The 27,430-nt window shown below is 42.7% G+C and overlaps 1 protein-coding gene across 2 annotated transcripts in view; it reads right to left on the bottom strand.

The window, feature by feature from the left end:
* LOC123612773 (uncharacterized) overlaps positions 1-27,430 on the bottom strand; it is a 40,160-nt gene that overhangs the window by 10,238 nt on the left and 2,492 nt on the right. The window contains exon 2 of one of the 2 annotated variants that reach the window (XM_045506566.2): positions 15,560-15,647. In XM_045506566.2, the coding sequence (XP_045362522.2) occupies positions 15,560-15,615 (56 nt within the window). In that variant the 5' untranslated portion in view covers positions 15,616-15,647. The remainder of the gene's footprint in view (positions 1-15,559; positions 15,648-27,430) is intronic. The other variant, XM_074373552.1, reaches the window with a different exon arrangement.

Genomic DNA, 27,430 nt, shown 5'->3' with positions numbered 1-27,430 from the left:
GCACGAGGTAGTTCTCATGTCTGATTGGATGGCTTGTGCAGCTGTAGGCTCCAGGAAAATCTGCCACTCACAGTAACAGTCTTTAAATGGGGGTTTCCCTTCTTTTCAGGGCGATGTAAGTCTTTTTAATGAGAAATACCAAGTTTAAGGTTGCCTCAAATCTTCAGCAGAGTTTTTGGTACTGGGCTGAAGAAACTCCTTCTGATGCTGAAGCTTACAAAGTGCTTCCAAGTACCCATTTACTCAGCTAATTTATTGCAACTGAATCTATTTTTCTGATGGGGAAAGCAATCTTTGGGCTGTTTTAAAACAAATCCCAAATTGATCACTGAGAGGGGAAAAATCCAGTCACTTGAAGAAAGTAGAACTGAAATACTATTTCAGCCATTCAAGTCAGGACATCCTTGCTTAATACCTTATATATATATATACATATCATATATATAGGTAAGTTGCCACATATATGTTATATATATAATATATAGCAATGATACTGTTGAATTTTTTTAATTTGTATCTTCTGGGGGAAGGTATTTAGGTTTATTTATTTACTTTTAATGGCCCTACCAGGGATCGAACCCAAGACCTTGTGCATGCTAAGAACACATTGTACCACAGAGCTATACCCTCCCCTCTCCCCAATACTACTAAATGTTGAAAATGAAATCTATAGTTCGGCAGAATCACTTGGATTGCTAACACTAAACTGAATTCTGGAGTCAGGCAGGAGTAATTAATTATTGGAGGCCATTCCCTCCCTCGCCGTCCAGATTTATTTCATATTTTAATTTTTTTTTTTTTTTTTTACAATCAACAAGGGAGAAACACCATCTTCCATTTTTTGCCTGGGGATCTGGAATGGAAACTTCCACTGCTTATGGCTTGTGATTTTCCTCAGCTTCCTGGAAGCTTCTGAGATCTAATTTTTTCTAACGGAGAAGGCTTTGTCTGTAGTGAATGAACCCCGGCTATGAAGTCAGCTTGCTTAAAACAATAAAGTTACATAGACAATAGGAAAGAAGGTGCTGGCTTAGTGTGCTGAGTGCTAACCCCCACACCGCCACTGGCAGTGATCTAAGCCCAGCCACTTCTGATGCCGCCAAGTTCAGGGACAGGCTGGCCTTCTATTCACTCCTTCCATGGCGCTGGCAGAGGAAATCCAACGAGGGGTACAGCATCCTCCTATCTACACATAACCACTCTGTGTTTAAGATTTCTCTGCTCCACACTCCTAAGAATGTCAGGCTGCCAACAGAATGAAGAGAAGGGGAAACTTGAAACTTTTGTTTGAATATTTCAGGCTCATTTTCCCTTCCCTCTGCCCCACCCCACCTCAAAAAACTCTCTGCATCAAAAATGTTAATCACTCAAGATGATCTGCAGAATATGAAGATGGTGCAAGATCATCTCGCTGCTTTCCCTGCAGGAGTTGAAAGCAGCAGCATCGACTGGGTTGCCCAGGTCAGACACCTGTGGTCATCCTGGATTTCACACCACGTCCAATCAGGCACCAATTCCTGTTAATTCAGCCTTGTCTCCAGCTTTCTCTTCCTCTCCAGCGTCCCTGCCCTGGGCCCTAGTCCTCATCGCCTCTCCCCTGGGCTACGACATCAGCCCCCTCTGGCCTCCCTGCCTCCTGTCCCTCCCCTCACCACGCACTGCGCCACAGGGTTTCCCCACATAGGAACAAACTTGATCACATCTGTCCTCTTAAGAGCTTGGATGGTTCTCCCTGGGCTACAGAAAGTCTCAGCTCCTTCCCCTGGCAGATGAGCCCCATCCTAGTCAGGAACCTATGAGATTGCTGTCTCCTTCTTGGCCCCTTGAGGATTCTGTCTCAGCCAGGTAGGGCCGACCAGGGTCTGGGCCAAAGCGAGGCCCACCCCTCAGAGGAAGCCTGACTCACCCCTGGTTCTTGATTCTGCTCAGCTGCTTGACGCCAACCAGAACTGCAGTGACATTGGGAAGAGGGATACAGATGCATCTGCAAACACTGCCCCCACCAAAGTGGATGCCATGGCATGTCCCCACAACACATAATGGCCTGATGTCCCAGAGGAAGAAATGTCACTGTCAGAGATGAGACATGTGACAGCAGGGAATGTGGTCTGTAAATCCTGGTTCTGTTCAGTGAGTGTGAAAATCAGAATTTGTCTTCATACCATAGAAATTAAAAACAAAGGGAAACAATGGATGTCAAATGGTGGAGAGATTACCCCACCATGTCCCAAGGTGCCTCCTGCGGGGGTTGGGTAGTCACACCTGCTGGCAGCCCCTCCTGGGTCTGTTAACCCTCTGCAGCCGTCACTCCCTGGGGCTCTCACCTCCTGTCTCTCTGGGCCTCTCCAGCATCCACAGTGGTTATTCACTGGTTCCAAACTCACCTGCATTTTCCCAGCTCCAAGATTCTGCTTTTGCCATCCTTTCCACCCCTAAATGCCCATCATCCACCTGGCCAACCTCCATCCTCCTCTTATGTATTTGGCTCTGCTTCTTAGATTTTCTCAGTCCAGCCACCTCTGGTCCCCGGCACACAGGGCAGGACTGATCCCCCTCACGTGTTATCTAGGATGGGTAGGAATGATCCAGAGAACAATGACAATATGGGGGAAGTCATGTTATTAAATAATAGGTGCACTGGAAACATACCTCCTGGGGGGAATTTGTATGTGATCAAACATGTTTAGAAATAACGTACATGTGTTTCAGTGGTAGAAATAGGCTGTACTGGATCAGTTGCATTAGAATCAAATACGCCTTGATTAGCAAAATACAGAAAGCCAAGAAAGACCAATTCAGTTTCTGAATTTTGACAAACAGCTTAATCAGGAAGACACTTGTCGACACAGTAATATCAGAGAAGACAAGATTTGTTTTGCCATTTCAGAGATTTCAGGCACCACGATGGATGTGGGCGGCCGGGGTGGAGTTGGAGATTTGTGCAGAGGACAGCCACTGTGATCATCTGGGGAGGAATGGATGCAGGTGGCACCTTGCCTGTGAGATGGCTCAGGAGTGGTACCTGCTTGTTGTTTCTGCCACTGGTGGCGTCACCAAGATGGCGAATTCATGTCCGTTCTCAGTGTTCGTCAGCCACGGCCAGTCAGCAGCACTCGCTGGAGCAGACTGCCCTCTTCCTGGGCAGTCCCTCCTCAGTCCACTTCCAGGGCCCCTGATTTTCCTCTTCCTTCACTGGCTCACCTCCTCAGACTCTTCCAGTTCTTGTTCCTCTTCTCCACAAGCTCTAAATGTCCGAGGCTTTAGTCCGCAGACATCTCTTTTCCCTCAGCACTCTCTCCTCAAGGGAGGCTCTCTCAGTTTCTTGGTTTCAAACACTAACGATGTGCTGATGGTCTCACAGTGACACCTCTAGTCTGAGCTCACCCATCTCCGCTTGCACATCTAATAGGTAACTCTGATAAACAGGCCCCCAACTGAAGGCCTGATCTCCCTGCCCCGAGCCCGCTCCTCCTCCAGCCGTCTGCACCTCAGTAACTGGTAACTCCTTCCTTCAGGTGCTTGAGCCAAAACTGCCAGCATCATTCTCACTCTTCTCTTTCACATCCCACATCCAGTTGCCAGAAACCCTGGAGCCTCCCCCTCCAACATCTGCCGGCTTCTCACCTCCACCAGAGGTCGCCCTAAACCAGACCAGCACTGCCTCCCATCTGCATGGAGCAGTAGCTTCCTAACTGGCCTCCCAGCCTACTTCACTGCCCACCAGTCTCTTCTCAACACAGCCACTGGGCTCCTTTAAAAACGTAAGTCAGATCACGCCATTCTTCCACTCAAGACCCTCACTTCCTATCTCGGAGAACAAGCTAGACTCCTTGACCATGGCTTCATCTCCCAGCAATGTGGCTTCCTTGCTGGACCTCTAACACAAGGCAACTCCTACCTCAGGACCTTTGCACTAGCTGTTCCTCTGCCCAGGTTGCTCCTCCCTCAGATATCCACAGGGCTTGATCGGTCACCTCCTCAAGTTGCTGCTCAAATGCCCCCTTCTCAGTGAGGCCTCCCTGGACTCCCTATTTTAAGTTCTAACCATTCCCACCCCATCACTCACTATCCTCCATTCTGCTTTACTTTTTGGCTGTATCATTTGACATATTCATTAAGATCTGTACACACACATACACTAGAATGTAAGCTCTGCAAGGATAGAATTGTTCTGTTTTCTTCACTGCCGTATTCTGATGCCTAGAACAGACACTGAATAAAAGTCTGCTCTGTGGTTCCATATTGATTTGCCTGTGTCACCTGCCATCTTAACTGCTGGAAAGAGACCCCAGGCCTCAGGGGACAGGATGGCAAGTCGTGACTTGCCAGAGTACCCACTGTGGGACGTGACGGTGCTGGATTTTCCGGTCCGTCTCCTCTTACATCTCGGGATCCCCAGAGCCTACCATGGGGCCAGGAAAAAAATGTGAGTAAATGTTTGTTGAATTAATGAAATCCAGATACTTCAGGCCAAAGAGGAACCTGAATTAAATGAGCTAATATGAAACCACAGATGTGGGTTAAAAGCCTCCTTTTCACGCTCTGCTCATCCTCAGGTGTTTGCTCAGGCAACTGCATCACTGTGTGCACAGCACTAGGAGTTCACTTTGGGTACAGTAAGCTGAATGCCTGAATTTACCCGAGAACGTGGAGTTTCTGAGTTTCTTCCCATAGTCACACTTGCTCCTGTCACTGTCCACACATGAAATTTCTCCATCTTGAGGGGAGGGGGCTCAGGATAAGTCATCACATGCCTTGGGTTCTAGTCTTCCCTCCACACTTACCAGCCTCATGTATGACTTTAATCTCTGTGATTCTCAGCTTCTTCATCTGAAGTTAATCCTCTTATAATTAAAGAATAACTGGCTAGTAAGTTTGGTGGAAAAGATTCAGGGATGGCTGTTAAAGGAGGTTTGTAGTTTAGGGATATATAGAAAGCAAGATCACTATGACTCACTGTGGCTTCACAGAGAAAAAGCTCTGTCAGGTAAATCTTCTTTCCTTCTTTGACGGCATTATTAGACTCACAGAAATGAATCAGATCAAGGATTAATGAATTCAGTAGGGCATTTGATAAGTTCAGCAGGGGTGACGTACGGATTGGATGCAAGGGCTATGAGTTTGGTGCAAGGACTACTGGGTGGCTTGAGGACTGGTTGGATACTGTTTTTCAGAGATAGAAATTTAAAGATCTCAGAGAAAGGTTCTGAACTCTATCCTGGCAAAGCTCTGTTGAACATTTTTATCACTGGATTGAAGGCAAATAAAGAGGGTATGTTCACTATATTTGTGGATAGGGTGGGAGACAAAGATATGACCAGGGTCAGAATTGGCATCCAAATCAATCTCACTCACAGACGAGAGGCAATGGGCTGAATCTAAGAATATGAAATGGAAAGGGTAATATGTTACCTTTGGCTCTCTGTCTAGGTATAGAATGAGGGAAGCATGGTACAGTGGCAGAAGACTTGACATGAGAGGTTTTTTGTTGACATATAAGTCATGTGTCATCATGTGTGATGTTACTGGGCCTTCATCCTAGTCCACTCCCCTCCCCCCACAAAAGCTAACTTTATCTCAGGTTAAAGTCATGGAATTATATCTACAAGTGTAAGGTGGGCATCCCACTATGTTCTGTATTAGTCCAGCGGTTTTAAGGACCATATTTTAAAAAGGATGTAAAATGAGCAATCCAAAAATGAAATTTTAAAAATTTCATATATAATAGCATCAAAAATAATAAAATACTTAGGAATAAACTTAACAGGAGAAGTGTAAAATTTATACTCTGAAAACTACAAAACATTGTTGAAAGAGACTAAGGAATATGTAAATAAGTGGAAAGACATCCTATATTCATGGATCAGAAGACTTAATATTGTTAACATGGCAATAATCCCCAAAGTGATCTACAGTTTCAACACAATTTTTAAAAAAATCTCAGGTGGCTTCTTTGCATAAATTGACAAGCTGATTCTAAATTCATATGGAAACATAAGGCATCCAGAACAGCCAAAAACAATCTTGAAAGACTCATACTCTGTAATTTCAAAACTTACTACAGAACTTCAATAATCAATACAGTGTGGTACTAGATAAGGAGAGACAGATAGATCAATGGAATAGACTTGAGAGTTCAGAAAAAACCCTCATGTGTATAGTCAATTGATTTTTGACAAGGGTGCTAAGACAACTGAGTAGGGGGCAAGAGTAGTCTTTTCAACAAATGATACTGAGACAACTGAATAGCATACAAAACAATAAAGCTGGACCCCTACATCACACCATATACAAAAATGAATTCAAAATGGATGAAAGAGCTAAATGTAAGAACTAGAAAAAAATGTTTCTCACTAGAAAAAAATGTTTAAAGAAAACATGGACATAAATCTTTGAGATGTCAGATTAGGCAATGGTTTCTTACACGTGACACCAAAAGTACAAGCAAGAAGAAGAAAAAAATAGATAAAATGGACTTAATCAAAATTTAAAACTTTTGTGCTTCAAAGGACACTCTCAAAAAAATGAAAAGATAACCCACAGAATGGGAGAAAATATTTGTAAATCATATATCCGATAGGGAAGTTATATCTAGAATATATAAAGGACTCTTACAAATCAATGAAAAAAGATAACCCAATTTTTAAATGGGCAAAGAATATGAATAGTTATTTCTCCAAAGAAGCTTTACAAATGGCCAATAAATACATGAAAAGATGCTAACATCATTAGGCTTCCGTGAAAAGCAAGCCAAAACACAGTAAGATATCATTTTACACCCACAAGGCTGAATATAATCAAAAAGACAGATTAACAAGTGTTGGCCAGAATGTGGAGGAATCAGAACCCTCAGACACTACTGCTTGAAGTATAAAATGGTGCAGTGGCTTTGGAAGACCGTCTGGCAATAGCTCAGAAAGTTAAACATAGAGTTACCATATGACCCAGCAATTCCACTCCGAGTTAGATACTCAAGAGAAGTGAAAACGTGCATCCACACAAAAAACTTGTATGTAAGTGTTCACATCAGCATTATTCATAATAGCCAATTAGTGGACACAACCCAAATATCCATCAACTGACTAATGAATAAACAAAGTATGATATATCCATACAACGGAATATTATTCAGTAATAAAAAGAAGTGAAGTAGTGATACATGCTGCAACATGGACGAACCTTAGAAACATTGTGTTAAATGAAAAAAGCAGTTACAAAAATACTGCATCCTGTAAGATTCCATTTATATGAAGTGTCCAGAAGTGGCAGCTTTTAGGATCAGAAAACAATGAGCTGTCTCCCAGGGCAGGGGTTTTGGGGGGAAATGGAGAGTGACTGCTAATGGGTATGGGGGTTTCCTTTGGGGGTGATAAAAGTGTTCTAAAATTGATCCGGTGAGGGTTGCACAATTCTGAGACACACTAAAAAGCACTGACTTGTACACTTTAAATGAGTGAATTATACGGTAGGTGAATTATACCTCAATAAAATTGTCACAAAAAGGACAGGTATATCAACAAACTGGATCGCAGAGTGACAAAAGGATGTCAGATCACATCCTAGGAAGAAAAGCTGAAGAGACTGGGGATAAAACAAAGATTCCGGGGAAGACGCCATCTTCAGATATTTGAAGGGCTCGAAGTGAACCACACAGATGCTGTGTGTTTCCTAAGCAGACTCTACTCCTCCTCCTGGACTGCTCACTGCCCGCCCACCCAACCCCACACCCCAGTATCTCCTGCACACCCTTCATGTCTCAGCTTAACTGTCACCTCTCAGGGGCCCTCCCCCAACTCCCCACCCCCGTCAGCTTTGCTGTGCACCTTCCCACTTGTGATGACATATTAATTTAATTACTGGGTTGCAGTCTGGGGACTTATTAAATTACCAGCCCCATGAAGGGAGCCTGTTGACTTCCATTCACCATTGTCTCCCCAGAACTTATCACTGTGCCTGGCGTATACGAGGCACTTAATAAGTATTTGTTAAATGAATAGATGAATGAGAAACATAAATGCCAGAGACTACAGACAGACAGTCTGTGGAAGAACTTTCTGAGAGTCAGAGCTGCCAACAGTTTCCATAAGCTGCTCTGAGTGCCCTCACGTCGCCCTTCATGGGAACTGTCCAAGTATGTGGGGAACAGAGGCGTCAGGGAGCTGATTAATGCACCCAAGAGATGGTCAGATGGGATATCTTTCCCTGCCATTTAAAAATCTCATAAATAGTTCATATCCTCTGGAAAAATCCTGAAAGGCAGATAACAAAGTAATTAAATCAAACCAATCAAATCAGCCATAATCTCCCTACCAAGCCGCAGCCACAGGTAACACAGCACATCCTTGTGGACAGTGGAAATACAGCATTTTATTATGTGGACAAACACTACTTTAGTTGATGTGGGATTACATACTTCTCATAACCGTTCATCAAAGCTCACATTTATTCTATACTTAATTGGTGCCAGGTGCTCTGCTAAAAACTTCAGGTGCATTTGGTTCCCTTAAAACCCACTAAGGTAAGTACTTAATATTATTCACAGTTCATGTCACAAATGGAGAAACTAGGGTGCAGAATCAGGTAACTTTCTCAAGATCACATACTAGCAAATGGCAGAGCCAGTTCAGATCCCAGGAACCTGACTCCAGACTCCAGCAAAGGTTCCCCTGATGTCTGTTGAATGAATCACTGAAGGAATGAATGAGTGAATGAATGAATGAACGAGTGCTCACACTAGGAAGAACTGAGCTTCTCTTAACCAGCTGGTTGGTCCTTATCTCACAAATGCTCTAAATCTTATGTCACTCATCTCTTCACGTGTCATCCTGTCCTAAGGCCAAAAATGTGATCATTTAACATCATGAAGAGCATTTCTTTGGCTCCAACTCCCACCAGCTATTGGACACGTCTTCCTCAAGAGGAGCCTCAGATACCTCCTTGGATGAGCCTCTCTGCTGTTTCCCGTTGTCCAGGCTTCTGTCACCCATGGTGCCACTGTAGGGCCCCCGCCACCATGGGCAGAGTCAGTCACTCGGGGCCACCTCCAGCCACCCACCTCCCACACTGGCTGAAGGTGATTGGCCCCTGCAGCCACCACGACGTTGCTGGGCCCATCTCCAAGGTGTGGTGCCACCTCCTGCTGGTACAGGTGCTGCCAGTGCTGGTGCCACCGCCACCGCCAGTGCTGGTGCCACTGCCACTGTGCGAGTGCCACCAGCACTGCCAGTGCCGGGCTCACCGCCTCTGCCGCCGCTGCCGTCAGGTCGCTGGAGCTCCCTCCTGTGTCCACACTGCAGGGAGCTGGCCCAGCTCCACCTGCTGTCAGAGGGGGAGGCAGGTGTGGGCAAGGAGCTGCTGTCTTGTTTGCTCAAGGCCCAGTCAGTCTGTAGGCGGATGAGGAACAGATTGAGTGACAGGACATCATGGTGTACTCAAAATGACCCTCTCCTCCGAGGGAAGCATCACTCTGGACCATGTTGGAGTTTCCTGGGAGATGACTGGTCCCTCATGCAAACAGATTCCTAGAGAACCCAGTTTATATTCCCAAGTCATCTCTAGATCCCATGGGAAGACAACAGAAGCCAAGCTGGGACCTGCTTCCCACCCCCGCCTTCTCCTCCCATCCGCTTGCAGCTGACCACGCCGCTTTGTTCGGCTATGAGGAGGCTGACACACACGTTTGTGGCTCATCTGTCAAAATCCACAAGACCTCATGGTATGTACTTGTGAACTCACCTTATTCTTGACTTTGCCCTAGTTTCCTTTCTGTGCCGTCTCTCAATTGTATCATTCTTATTATTGCATCACGGGTATGTGAGAGATTACAAAAGTGAAGGGAAATCAAATGAAGATCAGGAATAAGAACATACAGACACAAATTTTAAAAAGGAAAGTCCATTTCCAAATGTGGTGTGCTTCATGGGGGATTTCTTTCTGAAGACTTCAAACAAGCAGAAGTTCTTGGCCAAATGGCTTGGTAGTTCCAGGTGAAAAACAAGGTTTCTCTCAGGAAGCCTTACTGAAACATTACAGAACGGTTGTTCACTCCTTGTCCTTCGTAGTCAGGCATTAGGGACATTGCTGGGCGTGGCTGATCCTGGGCAATGCTGGCCTTCAGGGCCCCCAACCTCCATGACCCTCCATTGCCTTCAGCCTAGAACTCCTTCCTTAAAAGAGCTCCGAGCCTCTCCTACAGCCCTGGCTAGGCCATGACAGACAAATTCGTGGTAAGGTGTTAATGCTGAAACTCCACGCTTTGCAGTCAGAGGGGCTGCATAGCCCCAAAGGCAGGACCACCTACATAACTGACAAGGGCCAGCAGAAAACGAAAATGCAAGGCCCTCATTCGAGTTACCAAGAGTTTCAAGATGGCGAGAGCAGAGAATTAAACCAAGCACAGGGCCCCATGCGACAGGGGAGGTCAGACATCCAGCGGGCCCCGCCCCAAGGAATGCAGTGACGCATCAGGGACACTCAAAGGCATAATTCAGAAAACTGGTCTTATATATAACCACAAATTCCTATTTTTTATGGAGAAACACTAAAAATTGGCAAATATTTAAAAAATAAAACAGAAAACTTCAGAGACAGTCCGTTCTCGCAGAAGCGCCAGCTGACTCAGCTCTGTAATTTGGAGTACCGTAGTGAAAGCGTGTGAGAAACATTCTTAGTTTTTACCATGTCTCCATCGAAATCTGCACACCTTTGTTTGTTTGTCTGTTTTTGCCTTTTAAGAGACAAGCATGGAAGGGTGGTAAGCACATCAATGCCACAGCAAAGCAGGAGAACAGGTTTTAAAGCATGAATGTGCTCTTGCAAGGCCAAGAGGAAGGTTCTAGCAGGGGAGCAGAGGGGCAGAGGGAGAGGCGTGGGGGCATGACAGGTCAGCGGCAGGAGGGTCAACAGGCGGGAGGCGGGGGCTGGCACGGGAAGGCTCACCCACAGCCACCGAAATACTTCAGAGAAATCAGTAAGAACCTGACAGCTTGTAAAGTTTTAGAACCTGATTTTAAAACAGGGATTTCATGCTCATGAAGGATAAAATAAATGCAGTGCACTCAGTGTCAAGCGGACACTTGTCTATAAATGACGCATGTACTTTCTCCCTTGTAATCCATGGCATGAGCCCAGAATCCAAAGGGTAAATGAGAGAGATTTTTGCCCTTGGATCGGCTGTTATCGAACCTTCACCCAACTCTCCAGATCTCACAGGTGCCTCTCTGCTCTTGTGAAGCCTTTTGGTCCCCATGCTGGGTCGCTTAGTCAGTCTGGTCCTGCACATGACGCACAGTACCTTACAGGATGGGAGGGCGCGCTGGGCGTTTGTGGCAGAGAAGGAAACCCACCTTCATCATCACTAACAGGTTCAGGATCAAGACGACTCAACGGTGAGGAAAAATGTTTGGACAAAGTGGGACTTGTCTCTCTCTACACCTGAGACATGATGCAAAGGGAAAAACTCAAAACTGCTACTCTCCCTGGGCATCCTCCTCCTGTAGTGACCATTCTGACTCAAATGTAGTGACACCCAGTGCAGAACTGTGAGAGCTTCGAGGTCAGTCTATAGGAGTATCTAGGCCAAGGTCATGGGTCTCATCCAGGCTACAAGGAAGCAAGATTAATGCAGAATCCAAACTCACCATTCAAAGTCAGAGACTGTGTGATGCACATATATTCCTCCAGACCCCAACCAACTCTCCCCCCGCCTTCCTTACTCTCTTCAGATACATATATATGTCTGTTAATTCATGTATATATACCTACCTGTTCATATATGTATATGTGGGCATATAACCATATGGTATGTATATAACTGCATGCATATATACATGTGAAATATGCACGTATGTAAAGAGACTAAGAGAAGCAGGGAGAGAATACAGATATGTATAACATAGGCAAATACGTAGTAAATCAAACTCCACGCAATTTTATTAATTCAACCAACATTCAGCGTCTCTGCCATGTGCCGGCCCCACGCTAGGCACTGGAACTCAAAGTGTTCTAAGAGCGTCACCAACCTCCAGGGCCTCACCACCTAGAGGGGAGACAAGCTAAAACCACACACCCGTATCTACCAGCATGGCGGCCACTTATAATGAGAAGCAGCGTGGTTTGGTGGTTCTAGACTGAGATGGAGGTGAGGACGTGTGCCCCAGTCACCCCGGCTGGGCTCAGGCCCTGCTCCATCGCTTTCAAGCTGTGTGACCTTAAACACGCAACTTGAGCTCAGGGTCCTCATCGGTAAGTGAGTACCTACAACAGCAAAAGCACTTACACTTACTGGCAAACAGAAGGCACTCAATAAAAGGGAACTTGTACTATTATTACTACCGAGGAGAATGTAAGGTTCTGTGCGGGGCACAAAGAGAGAAAGGTCAATCTAACTGAAGGTGGGGTGGCAAGAGAAGCTTGGTGCGGGAAGTGGCATAATGAATAGGTATTTGGCAGGAGAATGGGCATTCCAAGGATAACAGAGAGTTTGTTCAAATGCCCTGAGGCACGAAACACCCTGAAATGTCTAGAGAATGGCCAGCAGGTCAGCACAACCAGAGTAACAGTTCAAGGTCAAAGAGAAGACAGAGCCAGATCTGAAAGGACCACTTAAACAAAGGAAAAACAAAATCAGATTTGCCTTTCAGAAAGATTTAGGTAACATCTAGCTGAACATAATTTTACCTTTCCATGGTCACCAGCATGACGGTCAGTTATCACGCATACAATTGGAGGATTTTATTGCCACAAACAGAGGACCTGCTGTAATTCACATGTTCTTTCCTCTGTTCACAAGTCCTCAGAAGTTTTTTGTTTACTTGTCTGCTATGGTTTTAGAAACTAATGGTATATTTTCCATGCTGGTTTAGTTGCTGCAGAAGGTTTTCTTTACCACTTACAGAATGATTTTTAAATGCTCATCTTCCCCCCTACGAGGAGAGTCTTAAGTGGCCACTTCTTAGCACTCATAAGAGCCAGACAGCAACCATTTGCCCTCCAAGTACACATCCAGCAGTGGCAGCCTTGAGGATCAGGGCTCCAAATGGAGGCAGAGGTAGGAGGCAGAGCCCAGAAAGGGGTTAGTACTGGGACTAGAAGTGGAAACACATTCCAGGATGAAAGCAGTATGAGTAAACAAAGGAAGTCACCAGAGGTAAGAGAGCACGTGCTGTGGCATGAAATGGATGGACAAAAATGCAAAGTGGGTCTTTTAAGGGAATTTAGTGACAAAGGTGGTCCCTGGAGGGAAAGTGTGAGACAGGCAGCAAAACTGTTTGAAAATGTCCAGATTCATTTGCTCACTCATCATTCACGAGGTCAGCCTATTAGTCGATTCTATTAATTCTCTTTGTTCAAATATGTCCTGGGTATTGAGAAAATAACTTGACACCACAGAACAGCACAGGGTCTCCAACCATGAGGGACCTGGGACATCAGGGAGAGAATTCACTGTTCTCCAGCACCTGATACATGGTATCCTCTGTTCAAGATGTGCTTACGTACGCTGTCTCATTTCACCATCACAACAGTCCTTGGATAAAATCAACAGACAGTCTGTTTTTCTGGCTCCTATTTTCACAGTCCTGTGTTAGACAACACAGAGGCAGCAGATGCAAAAGGCATTGCCACATGAAAAAAGGAAGCTGAAAACTTAAAGTTTTAGATAGCCATCACCTGAGTCTCCCTCCTCCTTCTCAGAACTGTAATCTCTGGGTCTGGATTTTCATGAAACAAACATGGCTTTCTTCAGTTCACTTTCCCCCTTTACTTTAACAAGGCACTGCCCCCAAAAGCCCGTGTATTAATCTCATCATTCCTCGTCCACCAGGCCCACAAACAGGCTCAGTCCCTGCACGCACGTGCAGGTGCTTGCGGGAGGGCTGGGAGGTTTAATTCAGGCACAAAGCGGGAGTGCCGTCATCCCAGCGGATCTGTCAGGGTGTCAAATCCAAATTCTAGACACTGATTTCATATCATCACCGCAGGACTGCCTCTGTGTCACAGTTGCTGCAGCCTGGGGCTCTTGAGTACCAGCAGGTATTTTGCTTAAGTTGTTTAAATAAAAAAAAAAGAAAAAAATAAGATAACCATATCACCCGATCATGCGGTACTCCAATTGAGCATGTATTTTGTGGTCAACTGAGAAATTCAGAAAGTGGTATAGAAACAATGAAAGTAAGCATGAGAAATAGCAGGATCTCTTATCAATCACTCTTTGTTTCTCACACAATGATTTTTCTCCTGGAAAATCAAATCAAACCATAAATCATTTATTAAGCACCTACTACATGCTAGGTACTCTATATCCAATTGAACTTGTTAGGATTTCTTTTCACTTTTGTCTTTATTTCCATGAAATATTTAAGGCGCTGATCAGGATGCTTTAGCTGTTTTCCCCTCAAGCAATTTTATCATTATGAATGTCTTCAGTTTAATGCTGTGATGGCTATGCAGAGCTTTCTGGTTCTTTTGTTTTGTTTTATTTTGTTTTCTTCCTACTATTGTTTTTCACCTAAAACTTTTATTTTCCTACCCTCTGATTTTTAAGGAGAAAAAAAAAGATCTAGCATCTGGGGTCCAAGAACACTTGAAATGTCTGGGCTGGAGATTGCTAATGACCTCCCAGAGATAACCCAAATTGCTGATTTAGCAAAGCCCATTCTTGACCTTGACACAAGACAAGACAGGCAAAGGGGAAGGACTTGGGAGGGAGCCATGAAAGAAAAAGGATCATAGAAGCGCTCAGATCTCACCAGGCCCCCTCCCCCATTCAGCAAACACCTGGCTGAGTTGGAAAACATGACCGGCCCAACCTTCCTATTGGCACCAATTGAAGCTGTCAGCTCTCGGCTTGTCACCAGTTGCACTGGGAGGCCCTGGGCAGCCACAAGAGCCCTAATTAGGCAGAAATGACACTTCTACAACTGACCTGCCAGGACCTTTGGCAAACCATTTAACATCATTAGTTAACATTTTTTAAAAGTGTGAATGTAAATGAACAGCCAGTGGCTTTCAATGGAGTATGTCGGTGGCATCTCCCCCCTCCCTGCTCACTCTTTCTCTTTTTACATGAATAGTCCACTTGTTTTCTCCAGAATTGGAGGGAGGCGCTCGGGAAGAAGGAAGAGGACCAGTCCTCTGAGAGGAGAGACATGTTAAAGCATAAACAAGCTCAGCGAAGGGGAGAGAGCATCTCCTCCTTGTCTCAGTATCTGCCTGAACAGATGCAGGCTGGCAGAGCAGGGGGACAGCATGCACCCAGCAGGCTAGGCCAGTGCTAGTTCCCGCTCCAGGAGCCACGCTAGTGAGCAAGGACAGCGAGCTTCCTGGGCTTCGGGTAGGTGGGAAAGGACTTCCTGAGTTGAGTGCCTCTGAAATACTCTCTCACACCTCTTACCACTTGGTGGAATTCTGAACCAGTAATTCAGAACAAGCAGCGGTTTAGCAAATACCTTATGTGCACACAGATCTAAGGGTCCCTAGTCCCCCTCTAAAGGAATGACATTCTGGGGGGAACTACTTCAGATGCCAGTTTGATACTTACACAAATTAGTTCATTTCCTACCTGAAGCGGTTATTTCCCACCTTGAATCGCACCTCATTTTGTTCTTTGCTGTACATCCACAGAGTCCGTACATGCCAACACTCTCCATCTGTAGGAGGGGGAAAAAGGAGTTTTCACTGTGAAAATGTCATTTTGTCAAGGTGCTTCCACACTGCTCTCAAAACGTGTGCTCACACCGGTAGACCCTCGGAAGAGGCAGCACTGGGTAGAATGGAAGCCAGGGTTTGGGTCGGCGGCAGAGGGGCTGGGTCCTGGAGGGCCTCTGACTTACCACCTATTCCTTGTGGGGCCCTAAGTCTCAGATGTTTTCATCTATAAGACAGAGATAATGCCTTATACTTCCAGTGAGAAAAAAAAATGGATGGAAATACAATGAAAACTGGCAAGTGATGTGTAAAGGCAAGGAGTTTGGACCCATAAGAGCTGCCAAAATCGAGGTGAGCTGCCAAAATCGAGGTGCTCTGCCAGGCACTCATCTGTCATTTATTTTGGAGATTTGAAATTGCACATCTGCCCTGTTGACTCCCAAGGCACGCTCGACAAAACCACAGCACCACCAGCACATCCCAGTTCCCTCCATTCCTGCTTATTCTCAAAAGGGTTGTAAGTACTACTTAGAAACGTGCATGGGTACAAAACAAAGTCAGTTATGTTAGCAATTTAGACTCTCTGCTGGATCCTAAACAGTACAAGAGGGGAAGCACATCTTGTCTATCTCTGGGTTTCTGGGAGCCCTAAGGACAGTGGTGGATACACAGTAGATGCACAATAAATGTTTACTGAGTTGAAATGCAAAGCTGCTTCCAGACCTGTGCGGCCAGAATGTGCCTGCTTAATACAGATCCCGAATGTGGAGAGCTTTACTTGTCCCTGAATTAATGACAAGTAAAATCAAGCGGGCAGCATGAGTTGGAGAACACCTGTAAGTATTCATGAGAGAAAAGCAAAAGAAAACAATCTTAGTTTGGGGCAGAAAGAGAGAGAAAATACGAGAAAATGTCCTTAATAACAGTAAATGGGAAAGGGAGAGAGCAGCTCATCGTGATGGAGCATTTAGTGCTTTTAAGCTAAATACCTCAGCATATTAAGCAAATAGAGAAAAGCCAGCTAGAAGATGTCAGCAAATTGAACCGACCGGCGCTCAGAAAGCCGATAGGAGGTGTCTGGTTGTGACCCCTTTTCCCATCACGTGCCGGCTCCGCGCCCGGTTGTTTAGTGTTGCCTCTCCTCTCCAGCTGCGGAGATTATTGAAAAGCCCTTGCTCCCTGCCTGGTTTTGGCACATTTTCTGCAGGTGCCTCCTACTGCGGCCACAATGGGCTGCTAGGGAGGTTCAGACCTGTCAACAGCGACAGGGGAGGGGGTGGCGGCGGTGGAGGGAGTACGGCCATTGTCTTAAAGGGCCAGTGACATTGTGCGCCGCCGCGGAGCCTGCAGCACCGGCACCGGCTAATGAGATGAATCCTTTCTCCCGCTCTCTCTTTCTCTCTCTTTAATGATTTAACTTGATCGCTTTGGTTCCTTTCTGGAAGGGAATTGCTCCATTGATCATATAAAGTAATTGCCTGTAAAACATTGCTCTGCAACAACTACTACTTCCCTGGCTGAAAATGTCACAGCAATTGAAAAGCTCTTAGCCCAGTTCAAGAATGAGGTTGCTCAAGAGAACAGTGTTTGAATTACGTCCCCAAGCACTTGCGTGTTCCGAGAGTTACAAGTTTTCGGAGCGGCGGATAGATTCTTAAGACAATTTCTCTTCCTGTAGCATACTGTAATTTTGCTGTGAGACTGTGGGAAACTAACCAAACTAAACTAAAAACAACTTCAACCCGAAAATCAGAGATACTCATTCAGGCAAAGAAATTATTTTCTTGATCACCCTTGCCTTTCTTTTCTCAGGAGCCATGAAATCGGTGCAACGCCCACGTGGGTCAAGCGTGATTGAGGAGAGCGTCTCCCGTTAATACCCATCACTTAAGAAGACAGCATCTTTGTCTAGGAGGTAGCAGGGGCCTTGGTTTTGGAAAGAGGAATCGATGCTCTAATTGTTTAAGATTTGCTGGTTTTTCAGACCTGTCGCTTGGCGGCAGCAGTGACACACTGTGGGAATGGGGACCGCACACTTAACGTAGTTTTTATAAATACTTTATTAGTCATTGCCTCGCCAACGTTGAGGGAGTAATTCACCTGGGGAAAAATTACTTTGTCGTAGGCATGAACCTGCCAGCAAAATAAACAGCGGTTAGTGATGGTTTCATTTTTCCTCTGACAGGTAAAAATCTAAGTTTGTCTCTGAATAAGAGAGAGAGACTTGTTTTCAACTTCATTGGTAGGAAGCCCCACTTGCTAAGTGAGACGCTGCCGCATTACTAAATTGGGAACAAAGCTTCAGGTGAATCACCTTCCCACTGGAAGAGCCACGAATGTTCTTGTAGCCGATGAAGTAAGGGCAGGAGACGTGCTTACTGAACTTTTTTTTAAAAAGGGCAAAAACATCTGCCTGCTTACTTTACAAAGAAGAAAACAGAGAACTCAGCTATAACAAGGCCATTTAAAACTATAAATCTGAAGAAAGCCATAGAACTTCTTACATCAAAACCCTCTGAAAGATGGTGGTACAAGCTTGGTAACTGTAAACAGGTGCAGCACTTTTTTTTTTCTTGGAATTTAGGACTTTTGGATTTTAGATTCTTAAATCCTTTAATGTTATCAGAATATACGTGATATTCAGTTAGGGCAATTACACATACTACACCAAAATATACTGTATATAATAAAAGGTATTTTTCTATTATCTACTCACACAGGCAAGAGAATTTTTTAAATTCTTTAAATTTAAACCCACTAAATAGACTGATTCCTGGATGAGGAGAATTATGCTGACAGTCTTTCACCAGCAACTGGAATTTATTTTTTTCTGTTTGCTTATTATAAGGGAAGGTCTTTTTTTTTTTTTTTTTTTTTTTTGGTCTGTGGTACTGAATGACCCCAAAAGCTCTGCCTGGCTCTAAGATTTCCTTATCTTTAAAAATAATTCCTATAATCAGGAAAATAGAGAAATGAACAGTAAATACAACCACATAGTTATTTCTAGCAGCTTTGCCTATCAGACGGCAAAGTGATAAAAGCGGGTTAAGTAAGCCCCTGAAGGGCCAAGACTAGGAGCACCTGAACCATCAGGCCAGAACCCCAGGCCCCCTTGTAAAGCAGGGCAGGGAAGCAGGACAGCACAGGGAAGGTGGTGTTGGCGGTGGGGGGAGCGGGACAGTGGCCGGGCTGGTGTTCAGTGTCCTCCGTGTGAACTCCCAGAATGAGAGAGTGCGTGGACAGTGTGAACACCGTGTCACTGTACCTCTGGAGGAGGGGAAAAAGAACATTTGAAGGAGGAAAACGAGCCAAACAAGCACATCATTAGGGAATGAATGTCAGGTCTGGCAGGAGCCACGACTGGTTTCACTTTTGCATCCTCCCCTTGCATTGATTTGCACATGATGCAAGGGGGCTGAACAGACTTCCAAAGTTCAGAGACAACAAAACGGGGCTGTACATCCTATTCCTCCTGTGGATCTTTGTAGCACATTTTAGACCACCTGACTTCACAAGGTAGAAATTAGCCTTGGGTTACGTGTGTTTAAACATCATACTAAATAGGGCTTGTCAAGATGTTGGGCGTAGGTTTAAAAATAAAAGAATGCATTTTAAAATGCTGCATCATGCCTACGTCTATGCACACCTATCTGGTGAAATGCGCATAGAGTGATGAGAAATATACCCCGGGCTAATATCTGATGGCTCTGCAGAGTAACAGCTAACATTCTTCATAATCAGATTTGTAAATTTACTTACACAGTGACAGCCACAGGCATCTCAACCTGAGTTCTTTATTTACTTAGTGTTTACATCTGTTACTGACAGGACAGTATCTCACCCACTAAAAGTTAACACAGAGAAATGTTAAGATCCTTTGTAGTTAAATAAAAAGTTAACATCAGGCAGATGGGTAATAGTACCTGCTGAAATATTTATATTCTATATATAAGGTGTGCTCACTTTCCAGTTAGAAAAGGATGTCATTTTGAAACTTGCTTTATATAGCTCCTGAATTAATACAGGACCACCAGCTAAGGGAAGGAAAAGGTTGTACTACTTTATTCATCACACAATGCATGGAATCGTTCTAAATGAATACTTCAGCTGCAGTTTTTTATGACAAAGTCAGACACTGCAGAAGCCATACAAGCAGACTTCACTCCCTCCCCCGTGAAGAGCTTGATTCTAGTTTTTTGTATGTCCTACTATTTCCTTAGAATTACATGCTGCAAAGTTTCCTTTCTTTCAAAAGTCAGAAAGCACTAAGTGTTCCCATACTGTTTTCCTCCAGTTTGTTTGTTTCCTCCAAGATCAGAGGCCCTTTCTTCCAATCACACCCTTTGAGAATTATAGCTTATTTAAAAATATCCAGTGGAAATAGATGCACTTTGGTAATCAACACAAGTTATCACTGACCCAAAGGACTCGTTGTAGATGCCTGCCCTTAAAAAAATAAAATAAAATGTTACCTACACATTTTGTCAAACATAGATGGAGATAGGATGGCATGAGGTATATAGTCCTACAGGCTGAATTTGGAGAGCAAGGTGAGTCTCTCATAAACATAAAAATCGCACAGGCTGATCCAGATGTGGCAGCTGAGCCTTTAGCCCACATGGCACAGGCGTGTGTGATGTTCTCTGATCCACCAGCCAAGGTCTAGTTTTGTGTCAAGTGGGATAGTGCTTTTTTCTTAGCATTACGGCTTGGAAAAGAGTGTGAAAAGTTCAAGGCATCCCCTAGTGAGTCAGAATCAAACCCAGACCACATACACGGGGGAAGATAAAAATGGTTATTTTTCAGTTTAAAAACATACACACACATAGTGATTCCTTTTGTTCTCATATAACAAATAATATTTGGAGATAAAAAAGTCTATTGCAAATATAAATGAAAAGAGCTTATAGTTTTGAATTCTTCATTTTGATTGCATTTCCTGCTTTTGTAGCTTTATATCAAAAACAGTATTCCAACAATAGGTTTATGAGAAATATACAGAAAAAATATTAATTTAAACATCCGTATATTTATATTTTTTCCTGCAATGGCCTGTCTTAGTTAGGAATTCCAAATGGCTGTATTTTCAGTAAAGCAGTAAATGATGATACACAGGACAATATTCATTCTAAAGCTTATAAATTAATAAGCACACATTTTACTTATTTCAAGTATCATACATTAAAACAAAAGTTGTATTTTTGTTCTTACTCTACAAAACATTTTATTCTTACTCTATAAAAATCTCTACAAGACTTTGATTCTTACCCTACAAAGCACAGTCTGTGATTTTGTATTCTCAAAATCAGCACAGGAACTTTAATTTTTCCCTTATAGCCTTCCTGTCAGCTTGGCTATATAGAAAAGAAAGCATTTGATTACGCAACCAAAGTTCAGGTCAGCTCCACAAGTTAATATAAATTCTAACCAGTGCTGGCGTGGAATAACTCAACATCAAAAAGAAATATGGACTAGTTCTCCACCCTAGGGATTCTACTTTTAAATGTTTAGAGGCAGAAACATGCTTTAGAAGGTACTGACATCCACCGTTAACCGAGACGGCTCTTCTCTCTGAAATTCCCTGCCTTGTGAGTTCGTTTCACAATCTTCCCCATTTTCAAATTCCCATGAAGGTTATACAAATATTTGGCCATGAACTCTGGGAAAGACAGTTATCTAGAATAGCTCAGGGATATTTTAAATGACTCTGTTGTTCATAAATCAATTCATATTTTTTACAACAGTCTAATGAGAGCCACTGAACAAGTGCAGCTCCTTCCGGGAGCAGCGCCAGTTACAACAAGGGCAGTGAGAGAGGGGACCCTACATGGCTCACGCTGCGTCCTTCGGTCACATCTCTATGCTCACGAAAAAATCGAGGCCAGCGGGCACCCACCTACTTCACTTGTGGCTCAGTTACTTATTTCAAATGAGAGTTCCGTCACACAAAATCATCCTAATACACATCAACTCTTTATTTCTGTCTGGGAATTAGTGTGTTAGATTCTCTGGCACTTATCTTTTCCTTCCTGTCCCCAGCTGTAGCACTTAAAGTATAGTTATGCTGACTATAGCCCAAGCTGAAGGTAGGCATCATCAGTAATGTATTAAAATTATTTAGAAATAATATTTTAGTTTCTCACCTTACTACATCTCTCCTTCAAGTAGTAATGGAAACATTATTTACTTTTCTGAAAAACTTATTCTGATCACTACTGCTTTTCTTTCTATAATAGCCACCTAAGATGTTGAATGCACCATCACAAAATGTAGTAATTGTATTATTTAATTAAAAACAGGATCCATTACCCCTTGCTACTATACAACACAATTCCATGTATTTTTTTAACTGTATAGGATTTAATCTAACACACTAGATTAGCATTAGAGATTCATTCGTAAGTGTCATCTTAAATTTTAGAAGTGCGTAGGGATTCAATGATAAAAATTTGTATGTGACTGTCATATGTGAAAGAGATGCGATGAAATCAATGTTGAGGAATTTGCCTAAAATTATTTTATTCACTAAAAACTCATGGGAATATACTCTCCAAATCACAATTCTTCAAGAAATAATTCTCATCTGCATTTATGATAGTATTTTTAAAAAATATTCAAAGAACTAACTTCTCAAACTTGTTAAACAGGACAAAAAAGACAAATCAAGGAAGAAAGAGAGAAAATAATAACAACAATAAACAACCCCACACTTTGTCAATAACAAATGTAAAGAGTGCAATCCTAAATTTTTGATGACCGAATCTTTTAAATCCCCCAAATACTTTTTTGCAGATTCAACTTGACCATGAGATTCATGATCAGGCCTGCAGAAATCATTGTTACAAAGGCACACAGTTGTTTTTTTTTTTTTAATTTTTGCTAATAAGAAATAGATAATTCCTCTTAAGCAGATTAACTTAAAGTACACTTTCAGGGAAGCTAAAATCCCCTTCAATCCGGTTCTTATGTTTAATTACAAAAGTCAAACAATTTATTAGCTCTCACTCAAGTGCAACAACAAAATGGGTAGGCACACAACTCTCAAGGGCCAGGAGACAAACCAAATCAGTATTTGTACCAGGAACAGAGAAAACATTTTTAGCCATAATTTGATAAAACATCTAACTGGTCCTCTTAACCAGGATTCCTCCTCTCTTCTTTGCTGCCCTCTATGTGGAAAATACGTTTAATTTTCTCTTTATCCACAATAAATGCAATTACTGTATTTATTTTGCTACTTTTATATTAAGAAAAGTACACATTAGAAAACCTGGCCTTTGTCGGGTATTTTATGTGTATTCATTTTGCTTTATGAGCCCCATAATTATGTCACAAAAGTACTCAAGTTCTATCTACTTCTATAAAGTTAAAAAGTATCTATTTAAAAATGGCAAAAAAGCTTGCTTAAAGAATTTATTTTGCCTGATTTTTTTTTTTCCTTTTCTCTTTACTGTCTAAACTCACTGGATAATTGCCCTACTCCCAGTTTCATTCTGCCTATATAAAAATCATGTGTCTACACCCTGAAAAATACCAATTAAACTGCCAGCAGCAGCATCTCCAACAGTATCTTTTGGTCTCTGGTGTCAAAGCCCTTTGACCGGAAGGCTGAGTCTAAACAGCCTTTGACAGGATGCCAGTTTTGAACATTCATTTTATGGCTATAACTCCAGCTTCCCGCTGCATTTGGCAAGCAAGAAGAAATAACACATCAACTTTATAATTTTGCACAAATGGTAAGGGTTAAAAGGTCACTAATATTGTTTTAAAAGGGAGGGGGAGTCCCCCTTATCATTTAATTCAATTCCATCTGAATTCCTATACAAAACCAAATGAAGGTTTTCAGATATATACTGCAAAACTGTTAAAAATACATTTTCCTTTCTCTTAATTTCTTTGGCAATAATGACATAATTTACCATGTGTTGGGCACTGTGGGAAGAAGTTCTCATGGATTTTTAAATTTAAGTCATAGCAATCCTGTGGAATTGAAAATACTAGTCAATGGGGAAATGGGATCAGAGAGGTTAAGTAACTTGTACAAGGTCACACAGCTGGAAACTGGAAGACCCAGCACTTGAACCCATGGGGTCTGATTCCAAGACCCAATACTTCTAGGCCTTCTTGGCCAGATCCATTACCAAAACATTCCTGAGTGAATATTTTTCATTCTCTTTCTGACATGATCCATGTAGAAATCTTTTAGAGGAGTGGTTCTCAACCTTGACTGCACGTATCACATACATACATTAAAAAAAAAAAAAAAAACACCTGTGCTTGGGCCCAACTGCTAGAGATTTTGTTTTAATAGGTCTGGGGTAGGGCCCAGGCATCAGCATTTTTCAATACTACAGCAGTGAATAAAACAAGTAATCCTTCTCTTCATGGTGTTCAACTTCTAATGGTGCTTAGATTCCAGTAGAATCTAGTAGAATCCCCAGGTGATTCCAATGTACAGCCCTGACTGAGAAACAGTGACCAAGAGGTTCACACCATGAACCCAGGCTCCTTTCTCTAAGCCCTTACTGTGATCAACTCAACTGGCTTCTGTAGAGAGGATGGGGAAGAGTCTAGCAAAAGCTGACATGAGGCAGCAGAATCTAAGAGTTCTAGATTTGAGACGCAGTGGAGCACAGCGGGAATCCATGGGCACTGAAGCCAACCAGACCTGGGTTAAAATTCCATCTCCACTATTTATTAACTGTGTAACCTTGGACCAATCACTTACCTTTTGTGACTATTCTGCAGATTCAGTGGGATGATAAGAAAGAAGACCCAGGCATAGACAAGTGCCCCATCAGTGGTAGCTGCAGTGCGGGTTTTGCTGTTATTTACTACCACAGTGGAAATGACTACTGCCAGGAGGCATTAGTAATGAAAAAAACCAAATTAGGAAAAAAAAACATTTTTTATTAGTCAAATTATTCCTACTTTTATTACTTAGCATTTAATTTACAGCTACTTACATTGTAATTCGTTTGGCAATCGTATTTCTCATTCATGACACTGGGTAAGGGAGGGTAACATTATTACTCCCATTTTCTAGATGAGGAAAAGGCAACATTTCCAACTATTCTGTCTCCACTGTCTATGATTCTACGATTAAAGGCACCTGCAACCATGTTCATTAGTTCCCAGTGAAAAATGATATTCAACACAGATGGCAAATGCTGGAAAGAAGAATTAACAAGCACTTGATAGCAACCCCAAAATAACATCTAAATAATCACTTCTGAACATTAAAGTCAGGGCAAACAACTTCCAATTTAGATAAAGGTGTTGGAAAGGATTAAGGAAAAATGAACAAATAGATTTTTCTTATCCTCATTCATTTAGGAACTGTCTGACATAGCTTAGAAATTCTTTTTGAAATGCAGATTGAAAATGGTTCATTTCCTCTATGAAAGATCTTCAATTAGCAGATAGGAATAGACTAATATGTCCTGATATTTTATCTTGAATCAGAGCTACAAAGTAGAAGAGATCCAGATGGGGAGACCCAGCTCATTGGGTCCCTGAAAAGCCCGAGGACTAAACATACACCAAGCACACCCCCAACACTGAGGAATGGCTTGCCTGTAAATGTATTTTTGGCCATTTGTACAGAGTTTCCATGAATGAAACACAAATGCCTCTCAAGGGACTACTGAATTCATAGTCACTATATATAAACACTATTACCTGGGCCATGGTAGGGGAGGGGATGTCTCAATTATTTGTTGCTGTTAAAATAGAGTGTTCATACGCAAAAAGGTTTAGTAAACAATGATCTAGTCCAACCCTCTTGTTTTATTGATGAGGTCCCAGAAGATCTTCAGGACAGCTGGAACTCCAATCTCAGTTTTCTAATTCCCAAAGGGTCTTTGTCCCACACCATATATCCCCTTCCAATGTGGACACCCCATTCTCTTTCTAAAAAAGAATACGGTCCTACCCTCTCTCCCTGGATGTTCCAAAACTTTCTACATCTCCTGAGCCTTTCCTTCCCTTCATTTCCCTCCCTTCATCAACTCCCCAGTTTTCACCTTTAGTGGTTAGCAGCACTCAATCCCTTTCAAGCTCTGATGCTCTGTAAGTGCCCTCAGACATTTAGTCTCAATACAAAGGAGAAATATAGCCACCAAGGTACTAAAATAAGGAATGTGTAAAGTATATAAAATATGTACCTGCATAAATGTATTTTACAGCAAAACACTAATACTTCTAACATCTATGGAAAAGAAGAAAATTGGAATATGCATGAATAATCATTGTATTTACTCTGGATCTATATCAATAGGCTGTTAAGCCCCTAGCATACCATCTTTTCAAAATGCTTTGACATCTATTATTATCTCAGCTTATTGTCCCAACCACTGACTAGGGTGTAAGGGCTACTGAAGTGCCAATGGAACTTAAGTGACATGAAGAGAAGAAATGATATCCATTTTATTCACTGCTTTCCCCCCAGAGCCTAGAACAGTGCCTGACATATGGTAAATATTCAATAAATATTGGTTGACTGAGTGAATGACAGAAGTAAACAGGGATGGGAGGTTTATTTATTTATTTAGCCTGCATGTAGCTTTATTTTTCTTTGAGAAGATGGAACGATCCATAAGGGAAGAACTGAGTTCCTAGAAATCTCTTTTCAGTCTTTAATTCTCCTATAACATTTGACTTAATATCCTTCCCTCAAATACTTTTCATGTATTCAAAGCTGTATAAAGAATACATTTTGGGAAAATCAGATACTACTAACACATAAAAAAAAGGATCCCATCACCTAAGGAAGACACAATTAACATGCAAATGCACATCCTTTCAGACTTTATTCTATGTATATGTACACACACACACACACACACATCTGACATAGTCCCCAAACTCTCTGCCCTAGATTCTGGGACGTGATTTTTTTTCTTTTTCTCTAAGTCCTCCTTGTTTGTCTCCTGCTAGAGATCCTCATCCTCCCACTATGTCCTAAATAAATTCCCTCCCCAATATTTAGGTCCTTAGTTCAAGAGGATTTTCCCTTTTTCCCCCAGAGGATTCATCTATTCTTACTCAACTTTAAATTATTTGTGGATGTCTTACATCTGTATCTTCAGTCCTCCTTGTCCTCTGGGATATCCTCTGGGATATTTAATTAAACACATTTATTTTCAAAAGAATCTTGATATGCCTCAGTGCTTCTTGATATCTCAAGCTCTACACATCTAAAACCAAACACACCATGTTCCCTCCATCAAAACCAGATCTCACTTCTGTCAACTGAAACAGAATTCTACAAGGTATCCTCGATGGAGTCATCGTTGGTTCCCGAACCACGCATCCAATCACTCAAAGGGATTTCATCCTTCCTTCCTGTTACTTCTCTCAACCTTCTCTCCCCATTGCTCCCATTACTGTTTAGGCTCTTGCATCTATGTTATTATCTGCTTTTTGTACAACCAAATACCCACCAAACCTACCCACTGCTGCCAGTTAACCTCCTACAACACCACTTCCATCTCGCCCATCCCATATTCAGAGGTTGGGGGGTGCTCCCCACTCTTTTACAGAGTGGTATCCCAGTTTCTTCACAATCTCACCTGACCACTTTTCCATCCTTATTTTCCCTTCTTCCTGAAAATAAACTCTCTCCTTGAATCAGTCTGGTGTATTCATTATTCACCCAACTCCAAAACATTTGATTATGAGTTAAGTGTTTATTATGTGTAAAATCCATTCTTTCATTCAACAAACATTTACTGAGTGTCTGTTCCGTCAGTAATGTACTGATGCTGGGGACGCAATGGTGACC

This window comes from Camelus bactrianus, chromosome 11, assembly GCF_048773025.1.
Source record: "Camelus bactrianus isolate YW-2024 breed Bactrian camel chromosome 11, ASM4877302v1, whole genome shotgun sequence".
NCBI lineage: Eukaryota > Metazoa > Chordata > Mammalia > Artiodactyla > Camelidae > Camelus > Camelus bactrianus.
This window is presented reverse-complemented; position numbering and strand designations above follow the sequence as displayed.